The following is an 18,583-nucleotide window of genomic DNA, read 5'->3' as shown; positions in this document are numbered from 1 at the left end:
GTCTGTAGTGTTTCAACACCAGGGTCTGTAGTGTTACAACACCAGGGTCTGTAGTGTTAAAACACCAGGGTCTGTAGTGTTACAACACCAGGGTCTGTAGTGTTACAACACCAGGGTCTGTAGTGTTTCAACACCAGGGTCTGTAGTGTTACAACACCAAGGTCTGTAGTGTTACAACACCAGGGTCTGTAGTGTTAAAACACCAGGGTCTGTAGTGTTACAACACCAGGGTCTGTAGTGTTACAACACCAGGGTCTGTAGTGTTTCAACACCAGGGTCTGTAGTGTTACAACACCAAGGTCTGTAGTGTTACAACACCAGGGTATGTAGTGTTACAACACCAAGGTCTGTAGTGTTACAACACCAGGGTCTGTAGTGTTACAACACCAGTGTCTGTAGTGTACAACACCAGGGTTGTAGGTTTGACTCCACATATTATAGATACATCAATGTCTGTTTGGGAGAAAAAAGTATTTGCAACAGTGGACCAGGAGTTCAACTTGCTGACCACCTGACCACAAGAACTCTATGCTGTCATTATAATAACGGGGCCTGGAGTTTTTGCTAGTCCGGATGGCTGGAAGGAGAGACAGTAAGAGAGAGAGAGAAAGAGAGAGAGAGGAGGAATAAAGGAAAACCGGTGACAGGCGTTTTGCTGAGTGTAACAGTGATTTTTCCTCTGACAAAAGATTCACCGCAGTGGTAGAGGGTGCAGCGTTACCATGACACAGAGTGCGACAGAGAGAGAAACTGTTTCTTCAAAAACTCACATCTTTGCAGAGAGATCATTACTTTAAATTGTCAACAGGTGGAGCCAAAACTCTTTCATTCCCTCAAGGCCCATCAAGGAAAATGTATCTCTTCCTGCTTCACCTGCAGTGCAGAAGAGAAAGTAGGATATGTGTCAGACCTGGATTGAAATACATAGGAGTTTTAGAATATTAGAATATTAGTATTTGAAAATACATGCCAAAACCAGACTACCAATACTAAACTACATGCTAAATGCATTGCAGAAAGGTTATTGTGCAACAGGGGGATCAAATTAACATCCTACACCTGTATACACCACTATGCCCAACACACCCACCACCCCATCCCGCTACTTTGGCCCTATCAGATCCTACACCTGTACACAGCACTTTCACCAAGACACCCACCACAAAATCCCTCTACTTTGGCCCTATCATATGCTACATCAGGCCGTCGGCCTGGGAGGATGGAACACCTTCTCTCAAAACCCCCTGTAGATCTTCTGCACTAAAATCTCTCACACTGCTACCCCACCACACAGTATCTTCTGGGATTTCCGCTCCATCAGTGCAGTACAATTAATGACCATGACAATAAATGCAAGAAATCTAAAACATATCCTCTCTGGATCTCTGTCTTCAGTCCTACTCACTGGGGGGCTCCCAGTCGAATCACTCACCCTTGGGCTATCATCTACTTTCCTCACTGACTCAGCATAGGAAACCCTCTGCAAAACACCAAAATAGCTGACATATCCCAAGAACCAGACATAACAGGTAAGAACTCTCTATTACAGCTCAACAAGACATACTGGGTATTCTCAGTCTCAGTCACCGGGTCTACTTCTCACCAACTGAGGATGTAAAAAACACCAGAATATTGTTTTTCAGATCTACACTCAACGCCACCCCACTGATCACTCCTTTGAGAGGCACCCTGCTCCGTAGAACAAAGCACACCACAGGTTGAGCCATGAGATGTGTGATGTGGAGCACCCTCTACCTCTGGATGCACACAAAGTCTAAATAATTCCACTTCTCGAAAATGTGACATATGTAACAGTTCCCAGTTTGTTCTATGCCCAGCTTGACACAACATATGGGTCGGCCAAAGAGCAGGGATCCACTTTTTCTCAAAATCTCACTCCTACCCACCCAAAATCATGTCTGGTATGATCAGGGCCAAGACTGGAAGTCTCTACTACACCTGCCGCTGCAGTCACTTCATCCTGGCTATGCTTCATTTCAGAGCAAACATTACTGGCGACCGATTCCACCTTGAGTTTCTAATCAGAGCTAGCAGAATGATGGGATCCACGATCCTCAAGAGGGCAAATAGATTTGTTTTTAAATTGACTTGGCTTGTATGCAGCAGACAAAGGTTTTTGCTTAGCGCCGTTACCTCGGATTCGCATCATCACACTTCCACAATGTTTTGTGGAACATAACTAGCCTATTGGTAGACAGAAAGCTACATTAAGGAAATAAGTAGGAATTGTATTAATATGCTCATACAAACATGTAAACGAGTGTGTGTGTGGTTTGGTATTATAACAGCAAAATTATACATTTTCATTGTTAAATGTATTCTGTTGAATCCACAGTACTAACTTCATGTTGTGTCTGATAATGTGTGAAACATAACCACTGGGACACAGGAACCACAATCAGGAAATAAGTTGGACTTTTATTAATATGCTAATACAAACAAATAAAACATGCGTGTGTGTGGGTTTGAGACAGAGACAGAGAGAGAGAGAATGAAGGAGGAAGTTCTGTGCACTGTAGGCTGCTGTATGTGTTATAGTATGCTGTCATGGTGATGTTAAGCTACTTTCTCACAAATCCAGTGAAGATTCTCCGCACATGACAAGTCATTCCACACCATCAGAAGACTCTGATCTGTGCGTATCTCAACACAGTCCTCCTCACCATTTTCTGGTATGCCACCACCATTATCAGGCTGTTTGCCATACCAGTACCTACAGGGTTAAAAACAGTCAGATATCATGGTTAATATCAGTACCTACAGGGTTAACAACAGTCAGATATCATGGTTAATACCAGTACCTACAGGGTTAACAACAGTCAGATATCATGGTTAATACCAGTACCTACAGGGTTAAAAACAGTCAGATATCATGGTTAATATCAGTACCTACAGAGTTAAAACAGACAGAAATCATGGTTAATACCAGTACCTACACGGTTAAAAACAGTCAGATATCATGGTTAATACCAGTACCTACAGGGTTAAAAATAGTCAGATATCATGGTTAATACCAGTACCTACAGGGTTAAAACAGTCAGATATCATGTTTAATACCAGTACCTACAGGGTTAAAACAGTCAGATATCATGGTTAATACCAGTACCTACAGGGTTAAAAACAGTCAGATATCATGGTTAATTCCAGTACCTACAGGGTTAAAAACAGTCAGATATCATGGATAATACCAATACCTACAGGGTTAAAAACTGTCAGATATCATGGTTAATACCAGTACCTACAGGGTTAAAACAGTCAGATATCATGGTTAATATCAGTACCTACAGGGTTAAAACAGTCAGATATCATGGTTTATACCAGTACCTACAGGGTTAAAACAGTCAGATATCATGGTTAATATCAGTACCTACAGGGTTAAAAACAGTCAGATATCATGGTTAATATCAGTACCTACAGGGTTAAAAACAGTTAGATATCATGGTTAATACCAGTACCTACAGGGTTAAAAACAGTCAGATATCATGGTTAATACCAGTACCAACAGGGTTAAAAACAGTCAGATATCATGGTTAATACCAGTACCTACAGGGTTAAAAACAGTCAGATATCATGGTTAATACCAGTACCTACAGGGTTAAAAACAGTCAGATTTCATGGTTAATATCAGTACCTACAGGGTTAAAAACAGTCAGATATCATGGTTAATACCAGTACCTACAGGGTTAAAAACAGTCAGATTTCATGGTTAATATCAGTACCTACAGGGTTAAAAACAGTCAGATATCATGGTTAATACCAGTACCTACAGGGTTAACAACAGTCAGACATCACAATCTTAAATAATATACAGACATGTTTCATCTTAAAGTTAACTTTGTTGATTGCTGCCATCAATGACAATAACCTGTATAGAAAAAGGTTGAAAGGAGCCTTATTGACAGATTAGTTATCATCTCTCACCCTGTGGTCAGTGTTGTGCCGTCCACCCATCTCCAGGTCCCCTCAATAACAGAGTCAGTCAGACCAATCCAGACACTCTTCTTGAGGTTGAAGAGAAATATCTGTTGTTGAGGAAGATAAATATATATTCATATGTTTGATCATATCTACCTGTCTCTCTCTCTCTCTCTCTCTTTCTCTCTTTCTCTCTCTCTCTCTCTCTCTCTCTCTCTCTCTCACCTGTTCCTTATCGCTGTTTATGATCACCAGGTCTGCTCCTCTCTTCAGACAGTCCTCTCTGCTCTCTTTCCAGGTTTTCTTTTCAGTAGACAGGAAGTACCAACTGGATTCAAACTTCTGCCAGCCTTCAGGTCAGGTTTGTTATACAAGATGAAAACATGAATTTCCTTCAATTTATCACCCTGGATACTTAATGAAAGAATGATAATGTATTACTGTAGGTTTACTCACTGCAATTGGTAAGCCACCTGCTAAGAAAATCTCTCTCAGTCTGTAGCTGGTCTCTCTCTTTAGTCAGGTTGTTGTAACTGGTCTGTAGCTGGTCTCTCTCTTTAGTCAGGTTGTTGTAACTGGTCTGGTGCTGGTCTCTCTCTGCAGATGAGTTCTTTGAGACGTTGCTGTCTGCAACAACAATAAAGAAGAAATTGCTTACTAAAATAGATCACATCAGAACTACTAAATCTGAATTATAAGAACTATTTAAACAGTGAACAAAAATATAAATGCAACATGTAAAGTGTTGGTCCCATGTTTCATGAGATGAATTAAAACATGCCAGAAATGTTTCATATGCACAAAAAGCTTATTTCTCTCAAATGTGTTTACATCCCTGTTAGTCAGCATTTATCCATTGCAAAGATAATCTATCCACCTGACAGGTGTGGCATATCAAGAAGCTGATTAAACAGCATGATCATTACACAGGTGCACCTTGTGCTGGAGACAATAAAAGGCCACTTTAAAATGTGTAGTTTTGCCACAGATGTCTCAAGTTTTGAGGGAACGTGCAACTGGCAGGCTGACTGCAGGAATGTCCACCAGAGCTGTTGCCAGATAAATTCATGTTCATGTCTCTACCCTAAGCTGCCTCCAATGTTGTTTTAGATAATTTGGCAGTACGTCCAACTGGCCTAACAACTGGAGACCACGTGTAACCACGGCAGCCCATGACCTCCACATCCGGCTTCTTCACCTGTTGGATCGTCTGAGGGAGGGTGCTGAGGAGTATTTCTGTCTGTAATAAAGCCCTTTTGTGGGGAAAAACTCATTCTGATTGGCTGGGCCTGGTTCTCCAGTGGTTGGAATCTGGCTGCCAAGTGGGTGGACCTATGCCTTCCAAGGCCCACCCATGGCTGAACCTCTGTTAGTCATGTGCCATCCATAGAATAGGGCCTAATGAATTTATTTCAATTGACTGATATGAACTGTAACTCAGTAAAATCTTACATGTTGCGTTTATATTGTTGTTTAGTATAGATATACTGTAGACTTACATTGGACAGACAGGCCTACAATCCCAGCCAGTAGAACACACAGCAGCCCCAGACACACTGCAGAAACTCCAGAGGGTCTCTTCCACCACTGAAAATGTACTGAATAACATATTATTTAAGATCTTTGGTAATGTGTTTTACTGTATCATCCAGGATTGGGACAAATTGCGGTCTAGTACTACAGGATAATCTCACCTGTTTAATATATTGTGTGTGTCATTTATTTGTGTGTGTGTGTGTGTGTGTGTGAGTGACTGCGTGTGTGTGTGTGTTATACCTGGCTGCTGGTCTCCTGGTACATTATTAGGAGCAATGTCTGCTGTCTCTTCTCTCTTGGTGCTGGTCTCACCGTCTCTCAGGGTATCTGCACTGACGTAGATATCCACAATCCTCTCCTCTATCTCACCTCTGTCAAACTTGACCTTCTTGTTCATATCTGGCTCAGCATAGATGGCCTCAGACATCTCCAATAACTTACTGTGTTTTCTGTCCATACTCAGGTTCTGGTCCTATCGGTGACCCTGTGTCTGTTTCTGTCTCTGCTCTGAGTCTGTGTCTCTGTCTCCGCTCTGTCTGAGACTAACTGTTTAAGATGTCATCCCCAGAATAAAAGGGAAATGTAGAAAGAGGAAGATGATGAAATAGTAACATGGTGGTTGAGGTTGGGACATTTTATTCTTCTTCAACTCTTGACACACAGCATGATGATAAGTAGTGATTACATTAATATATTCATACCAACAAAAATGTGTGTGTCGTTTTCTGTTGCGACAGTGGCGTAGCTCAGTTTGTAGCTAATCTCCACATTTTGGCATGAGGCTGTGAGAAAATGTTGCTGTTTTAGAGCTCATGGATTCTTGAAAGACGGGACAATTACAACTTTCTTTCCACAAATATTTGTCTTAATATTAAAATCCCATCCAACTCTGACACCTGTTCCTGTTCACCAGAGGCCTCATCAACCGCAGATAGACACACATCTGTTAGTAAACCATGCGTAGCGCCATTTCCACGCAAAGTCTGAGATTTATATGAACGTTTGCTTGAATTGACGCACAGACATGACCATCCGTAGGAACAGTGAGTGTCAATTAATGCAGCAGATCTTGACAGGCTGTGTGTAATCAAATCAAATGGTATTGGTCACATACAAATATTTAGCAGTTGTTGTTGCAGGTGTAGCGAAATGCTTGTGTTCCTAGCTCCAACAGTGCAAATACTGCAATAATGGAAATGGAATTAGAGATGCCTGATGTTGCTCTGTTAGAAGATTTGGCACATGATGCATTTTACAAACCGTGTTTTTAGAGACCAGTGGGACATTTTTCCAGAAAGTACAGATTGGCTCATCAGATATCGTTTCCCAAAACAAATTGTATAGATTTTTTGAGGATTCAAGACCTACCTAAGAAAGGCAAAAACATGCCATTCCGGTGCACATCAAGTGCCATCCAGCCTCTGGTTATTGGCAATGGGGACTTTTCAGTGGGAGCTTGCCAATCGGCATCTCACATCCCTCGATGAGCCAATGTTTTGGATGCAATCATCAGCAAAACAAACTGTAACATACAATATCCATACACCACCACCACAAACATGTAGAAATCAAGAGGGGTTTCTTTCCCATCAATGGATTCCCAAATACAAACGGATCAAAAGACGGCACTATGTGAACAGAAAAGGCTTCCACTCTTAATGTGCAGGTGATAGGTTATATGACAACAAAAACGCTGCTGAATGTGGTTTTAAAGTGGCCCGTTGGAACCATGAATCGTTCATTCTGTAGAACAGCAATGTTGGTCTCTATACCTACTGGAAGGAGCTGTTGAGGATGGATGGCTTATTGGTGAGTGTTGACTACTCATTTCAAGTAGATTCACCACTGCTAAAGCAACTTCAATTATCCTAATGGTCCTCTCTTAGTTGTATATTCTCACAGGATTAAAGGGATGATTTTTACCATATTTAGTTCATTATGGGCGTTTCGTAATCCGAATAGCATGAGCACTGAGGTTGAGAAAAAAGGGTATTCATCAAAGGTCGTCTCCTACTGGTGTGTGTATGAAGTTGGTGGGATTGTTTGATAAATCACACCTTTTCTATGCATACCAACATTCTAAATTCCGTTCTCATTGACAAAATTACGGTTGAAATACATGTAAAAAAATACATGTTTCCTGATCTTTCTTATAACTCTCAGATAGGAGAGAGTTTTCAGAACAAACCTCCTTTTGATCTTTTTTTGGGACTATTTTTATTTGTATTTTTTCTATTTCACCTTTATTTAACCAGGTAGACTAGTTGAGAACTAGTTCTCATTTACAATTGCGACCTGGCCAAGATAAAGCAAAGCAGTGCTACACAAACAACACAGAGTTACACATGGAATAAACAAACGTACAGTCAATAGCACAATAGAAAAGTCTATATACAGTGTGTGCAAATGAAGTAATATTAGGGAGGTAAGGCAATAAATAGGCCATAGTGGCAAAATAATTACAATTTAGCAATTTAACACTGGAGTGATAGATGTGCAAAAGATGAATGTACAAGTAGAGCTCCTGGGGTGCAAAGGAGCAAAAAAAAAATTGACCTGCTGGAGCGCCTGCTATGGGTGGGTGCTGCTATGGTGACCAGTGAGCTGAGATAAGGCGGGGCTTTACCTAGAAAATAATTATAGATGACCTGTAGCCAGTGGGTTTGGCGACGAATATGAAGCGAGGGCCAGCCAACGAGAGAATACAGGTCGCAGTGGTGGGTAGTGTATGGGGCTTTGGTGACAAAACGGATGGCACTGTGATAGACTGCATCCAATTTGCTGAGTAGAGTGTTGGAGGCTATTTTGTAAATGACATCGTCGAAGTCAAGGATCATGTAACGTCCTGGCCATAGAGAGGGGTTTTTGTTCTTTATTTTGGTTAGGCCAGGGTGTTACATTGGGTGGGCGTTCTATGTTCCTTTTTCTATGTTTTTGTATTTCTTTGTTTTGGGCCGTGTGTGGCTCCCAATCAGCACAGCTGAAGCTCGTTGTTGCTGATTGGGAGTCACACATAAGGAGCATGTTTTTCCTTTGGGTTTTGTGGGTAACTGTTTCTGTTAGTGTTTTGCACCTGACAGGACTGTTTGGCTGTCGGTTTTCTTATTTTTGTGTAGTGTTCTCTTTTGTTCTAATTAAAAATGATGATGAACACTAACTCCGCTGCACCTTGGTCTACTCTCTCTCGCGATGGCCGTTACAGATCGGTAGGATAGTCAGTTTTACGAGGGTATGTTTGGAAGCATGAGTGAAGGATGTTTTGTTACGATATAGGAAGCCGATTCTAGATTTCATTTTGGATTGGAGATGCTTAATGTGAGTCATGAAAGTTTACAATCTAACCAGACACCCAGGTATTTGTAGTTGTCAACATATTCTAAGTCAGAACCGTCCAGGGTAGTGATGCTAGATGGGCAGGCAGGTGCGGGCAGCGATCGGTTGAAGAGCAATTTAGTTTTACTTGCATTTAAGAGCAGTTGGAGGCCACGGAAGGAGAGTTGTGTGGCATTGAAGCTCGTCTGAAGGTTTGTTAACACAGTGTCCAAAGAAGGGCCAGAAATATACAGAATGGTGTCGTCTGCGTAGAGGTGGATCAGAGAATCACCAGCAGCAAGAGTGACATCATTGATGTATACAGAGAACAGAACAACTATCTGTTGTTCCATGTAGTGAATTTGTTAATAAATGTGTTTGCATGGGCTAATAGCAGCAAGGCCCAAAAATCTTTTTTCTGCAAATAATTTTATTATATTTAATATATAAAATCAAATATCTAAATTATCCTTGGTATGACATTCTTTAAACAACCCCCCCCCCCGGGATGAAACAGGGCTTAGACTATGATGGGTGGAGTAGTTTTGATAAATGAGGCCTCAATGCTGTTCCTCTGTTCATTCAGTCCTTTCTGCTGTCTCTCCAGTTTTTAGTCTTGGTCAAGATGTAGTACCAGCCTTCAAAATCATCTTTCTCCCTTTGTAGATGGTGTCTCTTTAGTCAAGTTGTTGTAGCTTGCCTGTAGGTGGTCTCTCTCCTCAGTCAGTTTGTTGTAGCTGGTCTGTCTCTTTAGTCAGGGTATTTTAACTGGTCTGAAGCTGGTTTCTCTCTTTAGTCTACTTGATTTAACTGGTCTGAAGCTGGTTTCTCTCTTTAGTCTACTTGATTTAACTGGTCTGTAGTTGCTCTCTTTCCTCAGTAAGGGTGTTGTAACTGTCATGTAGCTGGCCATTCTGCAGATGTGTTGTGTCTGGTCTGATGTAGACATCCACAATCCTCTCCTCCATCTCACCTCTGTCAAACCTTAATGGTCATATCTGGCTTGGCATAGATGGACTCACACATGTTCAACAATGTTTGTTGACTCCAGCTACAGTGTCTTAAAGCAGGCTTTCCCAAACTCAGTCCTGGGGCCCCCCTTAGTGAACATTTTTGGTTTTGCCCTAGCACTACACAGCTGATTCAAATAACCAACTAATCATTAAGCTTTGATGATTTTAATTAGTTGTGTAGTGCTAGGGTAAAAAACGCATCATGCACCCAGGGAAGGGCCCCCAGTACAGAGTGTCTGAGTCTGAAGTTTACTGTTGTAGGTGGGGATTTGTGGAACAGAAACATGTCATGGCTGGTTGTAGTTGGGACACTTTCTTCTTCGTTTCACCTTGTTATCTGATTCCTGAGAAACTTCCTGGTCTATTGGGGGAAGTTCCACCCACATACTGTGAAGCAACACAAACATAGACACATACACATGCATACACACACTAGATAACATAGGCACTATACACACACGTACACATGGATTTTGTGTTGTAGATATGTGGTAGTAGAGTAGGGGCCTGAGGGCACACACTTAATGTGTTGTCAAATCTGTTGTGAATGTAATGTTGTTAAAATTGTTTACGTCTTAATTTTGCTAGACCCCAGGAAGAGTAGCTGCTGCCTTGGCAGGAACTAATGGGGATCCATATTAAATACAAATACATAGACCAGACACACACACCCTCTTATATGATCTCTTACTACTCTATATCACTGATGAACATATTGGATGTTGGACATATTGGACATCTTAATAATGTCTCCGGATGCTTTCAAAAATAATGAATAACCATAACCAAAAACAATTTGAAATCTGTCAACTACTTTGAGCATTTGGGACTATTCTATTGGTTCCATTAAGCCAAACAAGCTCAACCAAGCACAGCTAAAGTATTCTGGTCGTATTTATTAGGCGCCAAAAAGAAGGAAGCAAACTGAAACAGGGAGGAACTAACTGTACCTGTCCAATAAGAAAAAAAAAATCCATTGCGGTTGTTAAACATTTTGCTATGGTGTGCCCTAATGAATACATGACCCAGGTCTGCTAATAACCACCAACCACCAACAGACAGACAGACAGACAGACAGACAATTGAAGCTTTTAACCGATATAAGACACTTGTATGTACCTAAATGTTTAATATCCATAATTTTAATGATTATTTATTTGAATTGCGCGCCCTCCAATTTCACCGGAAGCTCAACAGGTGTCCCGCTGGCGTATTAAGAAACTTGATTGGTTGAGGAGTTTGAGTGTTAGCTGGTTGAACTACTGAAAAGATCCACTTCACCCATATAGGGGAACAACAGTCAAATATGAGCATTTGATATTGTGCTTAAATGTAACTTGACAACAAAGACTGACTGTCAAATATTGTGATGTAACATCCTTTGATATCTCTACTACACTCATTGATTGGTGAAACAGTCAACTCCTACACAGTGTACGAAATGTTGGTTTGGTACAGTCTAGAATGTTTCCACCAGTCCTAAATTGGAGCATGTAAATATCTGTAGCAAGTAAGAAGAATGTATTTGAATTGGAATTGATGGTAGGTGATTTGAATGTAGTCAGCCTTGAATGTGGGGTTGGAGGAGAGATGGGGAGGGACTCAGTTATGAAGGAAGCTTTCAGCAGCCATCATGTTGACTAGCAGAGACAACAGAGGTCATAGGGTGGCAGTGAACTGTCATAACATCTACTGTCTATCCACAGGTTAACTGTCATAACATCTACTGTCTATCCACAGGTTAACTGTCCTAACATCTACTGTCTATCCACAGGTTAACTGTCCTAGATTGCTGGGGGAAAAAAACATATTCAACCCATTTTTGATAATAAAGCTGTAACGTAACAAAATGTGGAAACCGTCAAGGGGTCTGAATACTTTTTTAAGGCACTTTACAGAAGAACAACAGTCAAATATGAGCATTTGATATTGTGCTTATATGTAACTTGACAACAAAGACTGACTGTCAAAGATTTTTAAGTACCATCCTTTGATATCTCTACTACACTCATTGATTGGTGATACAGTCAACTCCTATACAGTGTATGTAATGGTGGTTTGGTACAGCCTAGAATGTTTCCACCAGTCCTAAATTAGAGCATGTAAACATCTGTATCAAGTAAGAAGAATGTATTTGAATTGGAATTGATGGAATGAACTGCATGCAGAGTGTGAACAAAGTCAAAAGTGCGAGCTTCATGTTGTGTCTGATGATGTGTCAAACATAAATGCTGGTTTCACAGGAAGCTACAATTTCAGGAAATAAGTAGGACTTTTATTCATATGCTAATACAAACAAATAGCAAGTGTGTATGCGTGTGGGAGGGAAGGAGGGAGGGGAGTGGGAGAGGGAGAGAGAAAGTTCTGTGCACTGTAGGCTGCTGTATGTGTTACAGTATGTTGTCATGGTGATGTTAAAACACTTTCTCACAAATCCAGTTGAGTTTGCTGTCACATGACAAGTCATTCCATGCCTCGAGAGGATGCTGATATTTGGTATCTCAGCACAGTCCTCCTGCCCAGTAGGACCTGCATTATCAGACTGTGGGTCATACCAGTACATACAGGGTTAAAAGCAGTCAGATATCATGGTTAATACCAGTACCTACAGGGTTAAAACAGTCAGATATCATAGTTAATACCATTACCTACAGGGTTAAAAACAGTCAGATATCATGGTTAATACCTGTACCTACAGGGTTAAAAACAGTCAGATATCATGGTTAATACCAGTACCTACAGGATATAATACAGTCAGATATCATAGTTAATACCATTACCTACAGTGTTAACAACAGTCAGATATCATGGTTAATACCAATACCTACAGGGTTAAAAACAGTCAGATATCATGGATAATAGGGGTTAACAACAGTCAGACATCACAGTTAGAACATCACAATTCTAAATAATATGTAGACATTTTTCATCATTAAGTTAACTTTGTTGATTGCTTCCAGCAATGACAATAACCTGTATAGAAACAGGTTGAAAGGAGCCTTATTGACAGATTCGTTATCATCTCTCACCCTGTGGTCAGTGTTGTGCCGTCCACCCATCTCCAGGTCCCCTCATTAACAGAGTCAGTCAGACCAATCCAGACACTCTTCTTGAGGTTGAAGAGAAATATCTGTTGTTGAGGAAGATAAATATATATTCATATGTTTGACCATATTTACCCAAAGCAAACCGTATTCTCTTTCTCTCTCACTCTTACTCTTGTGGGAGAAAAGTAGACTTGATGAGGGGAAGAAATATAAATACATAGAATAGCGAAAGAGGAGAAGGACAGCACTCCCTGAGTGGAGGTGACAGGTGGTTATGTTGCTCTAAGCAGAAAACATGCAAAGGCTAAGCTATATGTATGACCATGACTAAATATATACCAAGCGTAAGCATGCAGTGCAAGCATTACTTCATATCCATATGAGGAGGCTAGCCCATACTATGTTAGAGCTAAAAGCAGATACGGGCGTTATCCATTGGATAGAAAGAAAAAGGTGGTAGAACGCATAGGGGGTTTTACCTCATTTGCATAAAGGATGGACCTATGTTTTGTATATGCATAAAAGCAGAGCCGGGGCCTAAGAAATGGAGTTGTCATCCGCGGGCCGACTCGGCTTTATTACTCTGTATTAAAGTCTATATTGAATTTACAAGTTCTTGTAAGAAGTGTTATTCTTAAGACAATTTTCCACGACACTCTCTCACTCTCACCTGTTCCTTATCACTGTTGATGATCACCAGGTCTGCTCCTCTCTCCAGACAGTCCTCTTTGCTATCTTCCAGGTTTTAGTCTCAGTAGACAGGAAGTACCAACTGGATTCAAACTTCTGCCAGCCTTCAGGACAGGTTTGTTCTACAAGAAGATTAATATTAATATCCCTCAACTTATCACACTGTACACTTTATGAAAGAATACAGACTCATGATCAGGTGTGTGGGATTAATTATAATTTATTACTGTAGGTTTACTCACTGCAATTGGTAAGCCTCCCGCTAAGACAATCTCTCTCAGTCTGTAGCTGGTCTCTCTCTTTAGTCAGGTTGTTATAACTGGTCTGTAGCTGGTCTCTCTCTTTAGTCAGGTTGGTGTAGCTGGTCTGTAGCTGGTCTCTCTCAGTAGTCAGGTTGGTGTAGCTGGTCTGTAGCTGGATTCTCTCTGCAGATGAGTTGGTCTTATAGGCTAAGATGCTCTTAGAGACCCCATCATCTGTCACAACAACAACAACGTTTATCATTAGAAGAGATTATCACAGAACTGCTGGTGAATTGTAGGAATTGTAACTTAATAAGACTTACAGTGGACATACAGGCCTATGATTCCAGCCAGTAGGACACACAGCAGCCCCGGACACACAGCAGCCCCAGACGCACTGCAGCAACTCTGGAGGATCTCTTCCCTGAGTTATCAGGATCTTTGGACACAGGTACTATGCATAACATCATCATAGAGACACAATCAAACATGGCCTATATAGTTTAGGGATCATCAACTAGATTCAGCTGCGGACACATTTTTGTCTTGAGCAAATGGTCAGGGGGCCGGAACATAATTGCATATAATTAGCAGACTGCAAGAAGCCGAAATAGATATAACATTTGACTAAAACGTAATAATTTCAAACCTTGCTTACATTAGTGTGTATCTCTATTATACTTTGGAACAGATTTTCAAAATTAAAGTCAATAGGAGCTGATTTCCTGGGTATCTGCTACAGTGGTTCTTCCTTTAAAAGTTACGAGCTTATGCTGTGACCGTTTGTGGTAGTTGGTGTCATTCTGCCATTGCACCACACTATCACAAGGGGGAGTTAGAATGCTGATCTATCGGTGGTCTAAACTGTGGCAATTAATGGAGGCTTTTTCAGTCTGAGAGTCTCTCCTCTAGCACTAGAGTCCTGCATCAGGCAACAACAACAAAAAATGTCGGTGGTCCTGGAGTTAAGAGAGAACTTGGGTTAACCTGTTGGGGATAGGGGGCAGTATTTGCACGGCCGGATAAAAAACGTACCCGATTTAATCTGGTTACTACTCCTGCCCAGTAACTAGAATATGCATATAATTATTGGCTTTGGATAGAAAACACCATACAGTTTCTAAAACTGTTTGAATGGTGTCTGTGAGTATAACAGAACTCATATGGCAGGCAAAAACCTGAGAAGATTCCTTACAGGAAGTGGCCTGTCTGACAATTCCTTGAGCTTCTTGACTCTGTTTATTGAAGACTGAGGATCTTTGCTGTAACGTGACACTTCCTACGGCTCCCATAGGCTCTCAGAAGGCGGGAAAAAGCTGAATGATGTAATTCCAGCCCCAGGCTGAAACACATTAGCGCTTTTGGCAAGTGCTCCATCAGAGGACAATGGGCTGAGGCGCGTGCACGAGTCGACCCCATGCTTTTATTTTCTTTCGTCTTTTAACCTAAACACAGATTCCCGGTCGGAATATTATCGCTTTTTTACGAGAAAAATGGCATAAAAATTGATTTTAAACAGCGGTTGACATGCTTCGAAGTACGGTAATGGAATATTTAGAATTTTTTGTCACGAAATGCGTCGTGCTCGTCACCCTTCTTTACCCTTTCGGATAGTGTCTTGAACACACGAACAAAACGCCGCTGTTTGGATATAACTATGGATTATTTGGGACCAAACCAACATTTGTTATTGAAGTAGAAGTCCTGGGAGTGCATTCTGATGAAGAACACCAAAGGTAATAACATTTTTCTTATAGTAAATCTGACTTTGGTGAGTGCTAAACTTGCTGGGTGTCTAAATAGCTAGCCCTGTGATGCCGGGCTATCTACTTAGAATATTGCAAAATGTGCTTTCACCGAAAAGCTATTTTAAAATCGGACATATCGAGTGCATAGAGGAGTTCTGTATCTATAATTCTTAAAATAATTGTTATGCTTTTTGTGAACGTTTATCATGAGAAATTTTGTAAATTTTTTGTAAATTCACCGGAAGTTTGCAGGGGGTATGCTAGTTCTGAACGTCACATGCTAATGTAAAAAGCTGGTTTTTGATATAAATATGAACTTGATTGAACAAAACATGCATGTATTGTATAACATGATGTCCTAGGTGTGTCATCTGATGAAGATCATCAAAGGTTAGTGCTGCATTTAGCTGTCTTCTGGGTTTTTGTGACATTATATGCTAGCTTGAAAAATGGGTGTCTGATTATTTCTGGCTGGGTACTCTGCTGACATAATCTAATGTTTTGCTTTCGTTGTAAAGCCTTTTTGAAATCGGACAGTGTGGTTAGATTAACGAGAGTCTTGTCTTTAAAATGGTGTAAAATAGTCATATGTTTGAGAAATTGAAGTAATAGCATTTCTAAGGTATTTGAATAACGTGCCACAGGATTCCACTGGCTGTTACGTAGGTGGGACGATTTCGTCCCGCCGACCCTAGAGAGGTTAATACAATGGGGGAATTACATTTGACATGTGGACTGACGATTTTCAAAAAAATAGGCACAGTGGGCTTTTGGTTTGTCTCCTTCTAAAAACATAAATAAATAATTCTAATAACCAACTGGCTTTATTTACAAATTAGTAAGAATGTCTCATCCCATGTTCAAGAAAGGCCTTTTTCCCTTTATTCAGATTACAATCGTTCACTTTCGGTTATTTGAAACAAAACCATCTCCAAAATATTGTTATTTTTTAACAAACCACAGAAAGTTGCTTGCAATTTCAGTAAAAAAAACTTGTCTGTTGGCACTGCATTAAAGACCAAAATTAGTTAAAAAATCAGGACTTCGCACTGGAGTTCAGGACCTTGGCTACTGGAGCGGGGTGGAACGACAGGGCCCTCATAGACCACTACCGCTGCAGTCTCCGGGCGGACGTCCGCAGGGAGCTGGCCTGTCGGGACACAGCTCTGTCCCTGGACGAGCTGATAGACATGTCCATACGTCTGGACAATTTGCTGGCTGCCCGCGGGCGTTCGGAGATGGTCCTGCCCGTTCCACCCCCGTGCACCCCCGCCCCTACCCCTATGGAGGTAGGGGGGCCGTGCCAAGGGGCACCGGAGGAGGTGGCTCCTCCTGCACCAGCTGTGGTCGGAGAGGACACACGGCCGACCGGTGCTGGAGGAGCCAGTCTGGGAGTCGAGAGGGCAGGCAGAACACTTCCCGGTCACCTCAGGTGAGTCAGCACCAGATTCACCCAGAAGCCCCTGTTGGTCACGTGTTTTTACCTGTTTTGTTTACAATTTTTTTTCCCTCTTCCCAGCATAGGGCGCTAGTCGATTCAAGCGCAGCTGGGAACTTTATGGACCGTGGACTTGCCATTAAGCTGGGCATTCCGCGGGTGCCGATAGATTCCCCTTTCCCCGTGCACTCCCTAGATAGCCGACCATTAGGGTCAGGGCTAGTCAGGGAGTCTACGGTGCCACTGGACATGGTAACGCAGGGGAATCATAAGGAACGCATTCGTTTTTTCCTTATTGATTATTTCACGGAGCACAGTTCTTCACAAAACTGGATCTCAGGAGCGCGTATAATCTGGTGCGTATCAAGAAGGGAGACAAGTGGAAAACCGCCATTAGTACCACATCAGGCCATTATGAGTACCTCGTCATGCCGTATGGGTTGAAAAATGCTCCAGCCATCTTTCAATCCTTTGTTGACGAAATTCTCAGGGACCTGCACGGGCAGGGCGTGATTGTCTATATCGATGACATTCTGATATATTCCACCACCCGCTCCGCGCATGTGTCCCTGGTGCGCAAGGTGCTTGGTAGACTGCTGGAGCATGACCTATACGTTAAGGCTGAGAAGTGTGAGTTTTCCAAACGAGCCGTCTCCTTTCTGGGTTATCGCATTTCCACCACGGGGGTGGTGATGGAGTGTGACCGCGTTAAGGCCGTGCGTAATTGGCCGAGTCCAACCACGGTGAAGGAAGTGCAGCGGTTCTTAGGCTTTGCCAATTACTACCGGAGGTTTATCCGGGGTTTTGGCCAGGTAGCGGCTCCCATTACCTCACTGCTGAAGGGGGGGCCGGTGTGTTTGCGATGGTCGACGGAGGCGGACGGAGCCTTCAAGAAGTTGAAGACGCTGTTCACCGACGCACCCGTGTTGGCGCACCCGGACCCGTCTTTAGCGTTCATAGTGGAGGTGGACGCATCCGAGGCTGGGGTGGGTGCCGTGCTATCACAGCGCTCGGGTACGCCATCAAAACTCCGCCCCTGCACTTTCTTTTCGAAGAAGCTCAGTTCGGTGGAGCGTAACTACGATGTGGGGGACAGGGAGTTGCTAGCGGTGGTCAAAGCCCTGAGGGTGTGGCGGCACTGGCTTGAGGGGGCTAAGCACCCCTTTCTCATCTGGACCGACCACCGAAACCTGGAGTACATCCGGGCAGCGAGGAGACTGAATCCACGTCAGGCGAGGTGGGCCATGTTCTTCGCCCGGTTTAGGTTTACCATCTCCTATAGACCGGGTTCCCTGAATACTAAAGCCGACACGCTGTCCCGTCTCTATGACACGGAGGACCGGCCCATTGATCCAACTCCCATCATTCCAGCGTCTAGGCTGGTGGCACCAGTGGTATGGGAGGTGGACGCGGACATCGAGCGGGCATTGGTGTTGGAACCTGCGCCTGCGCAGGTGCCCGTGGGGCGCATGTATGTGCCGCTCGGTGTTCGTGATCGTTTGATTCGGTGGGCGCACACGCTACCTACTGCGGGTCATCCTGGTGTGGCGAGAACAGTGCGGAGTCTAAGGGGGAAGTACTGGTGGCCCACCTTGGCGAAGGACGTGAGGTCCTATGTCTC

The 18,583-nt window shown here is 42.5% G+C and overlaps 1 protein-coding gene and 1 long non-coding RNA gene across 2 annotated transcripts; both read right to left on the bottom strand.

Annotated features, from left to right (window-relative positions):
- Nucleotides 1-2,416: 2,416 nt before the first annotated feature.
- Nucleotides 2,417-6,112, bottom strand: LOC115191653 (CD209 antigen-like protein E). The gene is made up of 6 exons (XM_029749457.1): nucleotides 5,713-6,112; nucleotides 5,436-5,534; nucleotides 4,393-4,563; nucleotides 4,162-4,286; nucleotides 3,943-4,043; nucleotides 2,417-2,734 (listed from the first exon to the last, which is right to left on the bottom strand). Exons 1-6 carry the CDS (start codon nucleotides 5,927-5,929, stop codon nucleotides 2,578-2,580), a joined length of 870 nt encoding a protein of 289 aa, XP_029605317.1. The 5' UTR covers nucleotides 5,930-6,112; the 3' UTR covers nucleotides 2,417-2,577.
- Nucleotides 6,113-12,071: 5,959 nt separating this feature from the next.
- LOC115191654 (uncharacterized) lies at nucleotides 12,072-13,133 on the bottom strand. The gene is made up of 3 exons (XR_003877752.1): nucleotides 13,015-13,133; nucleotides 12,827-12,927; nucleotides 12,072-12,339 (listed from the first exon to the last, which is right to left on the bottom strand). It is a non-coding gene; the product is annotated as an uncharacterized LOC115191654 (long non-coding RNA).
- Between the last annotated feature and the right edge of the window lie 5,450 nt (nucleotides 13,134-18,583).

Source organism: Salmo trutta, chromosome 4, assembly GCF_901001165.1.
Source record: "Salmo trutta chromosome 4, fSalTru1.1, whole genome shotgun sequence".
In the NCBI taxonomy this organism is placed as follows: Eukaryota; Metazoa; Chordata; class Actinopteri; order Salmoniformes; family Salmonidae; genus Salmo; species Salmo trutta.
Note: the sequence above shows the minus strand (reverse complement) of the source record. Positions and strands in the feature narration are given on the sequence as shown.

What these genes read in the sequence shown, in the direction of transcription:
- LOC115191653 (XM_029749457.1), bottom strand. Translation starts at nt 5,929, where the DNA reads ATGGACAGAAAACACAGTAAGTTATTGGAGATGTCTGAGGCCATCTAT. An exon ending in ACCAGGAGACCAGCAGCCAG is followed by an intron (nt 5,535 to 5,712) that starts GTATAACACACA and finishes TATGTTATTCAG; the next exon opens with TACATTTTCAGTGGTGGAAG. An exon ending in CAGGTGGCTTACCAATTGCA is followed by an intron (nt 4,287 to 4,392) that starts GTGAGTAAACCT and finishes CCTGACCTGAAG; the next exon opens with GCTGGCAGAAGTTTGAATCC.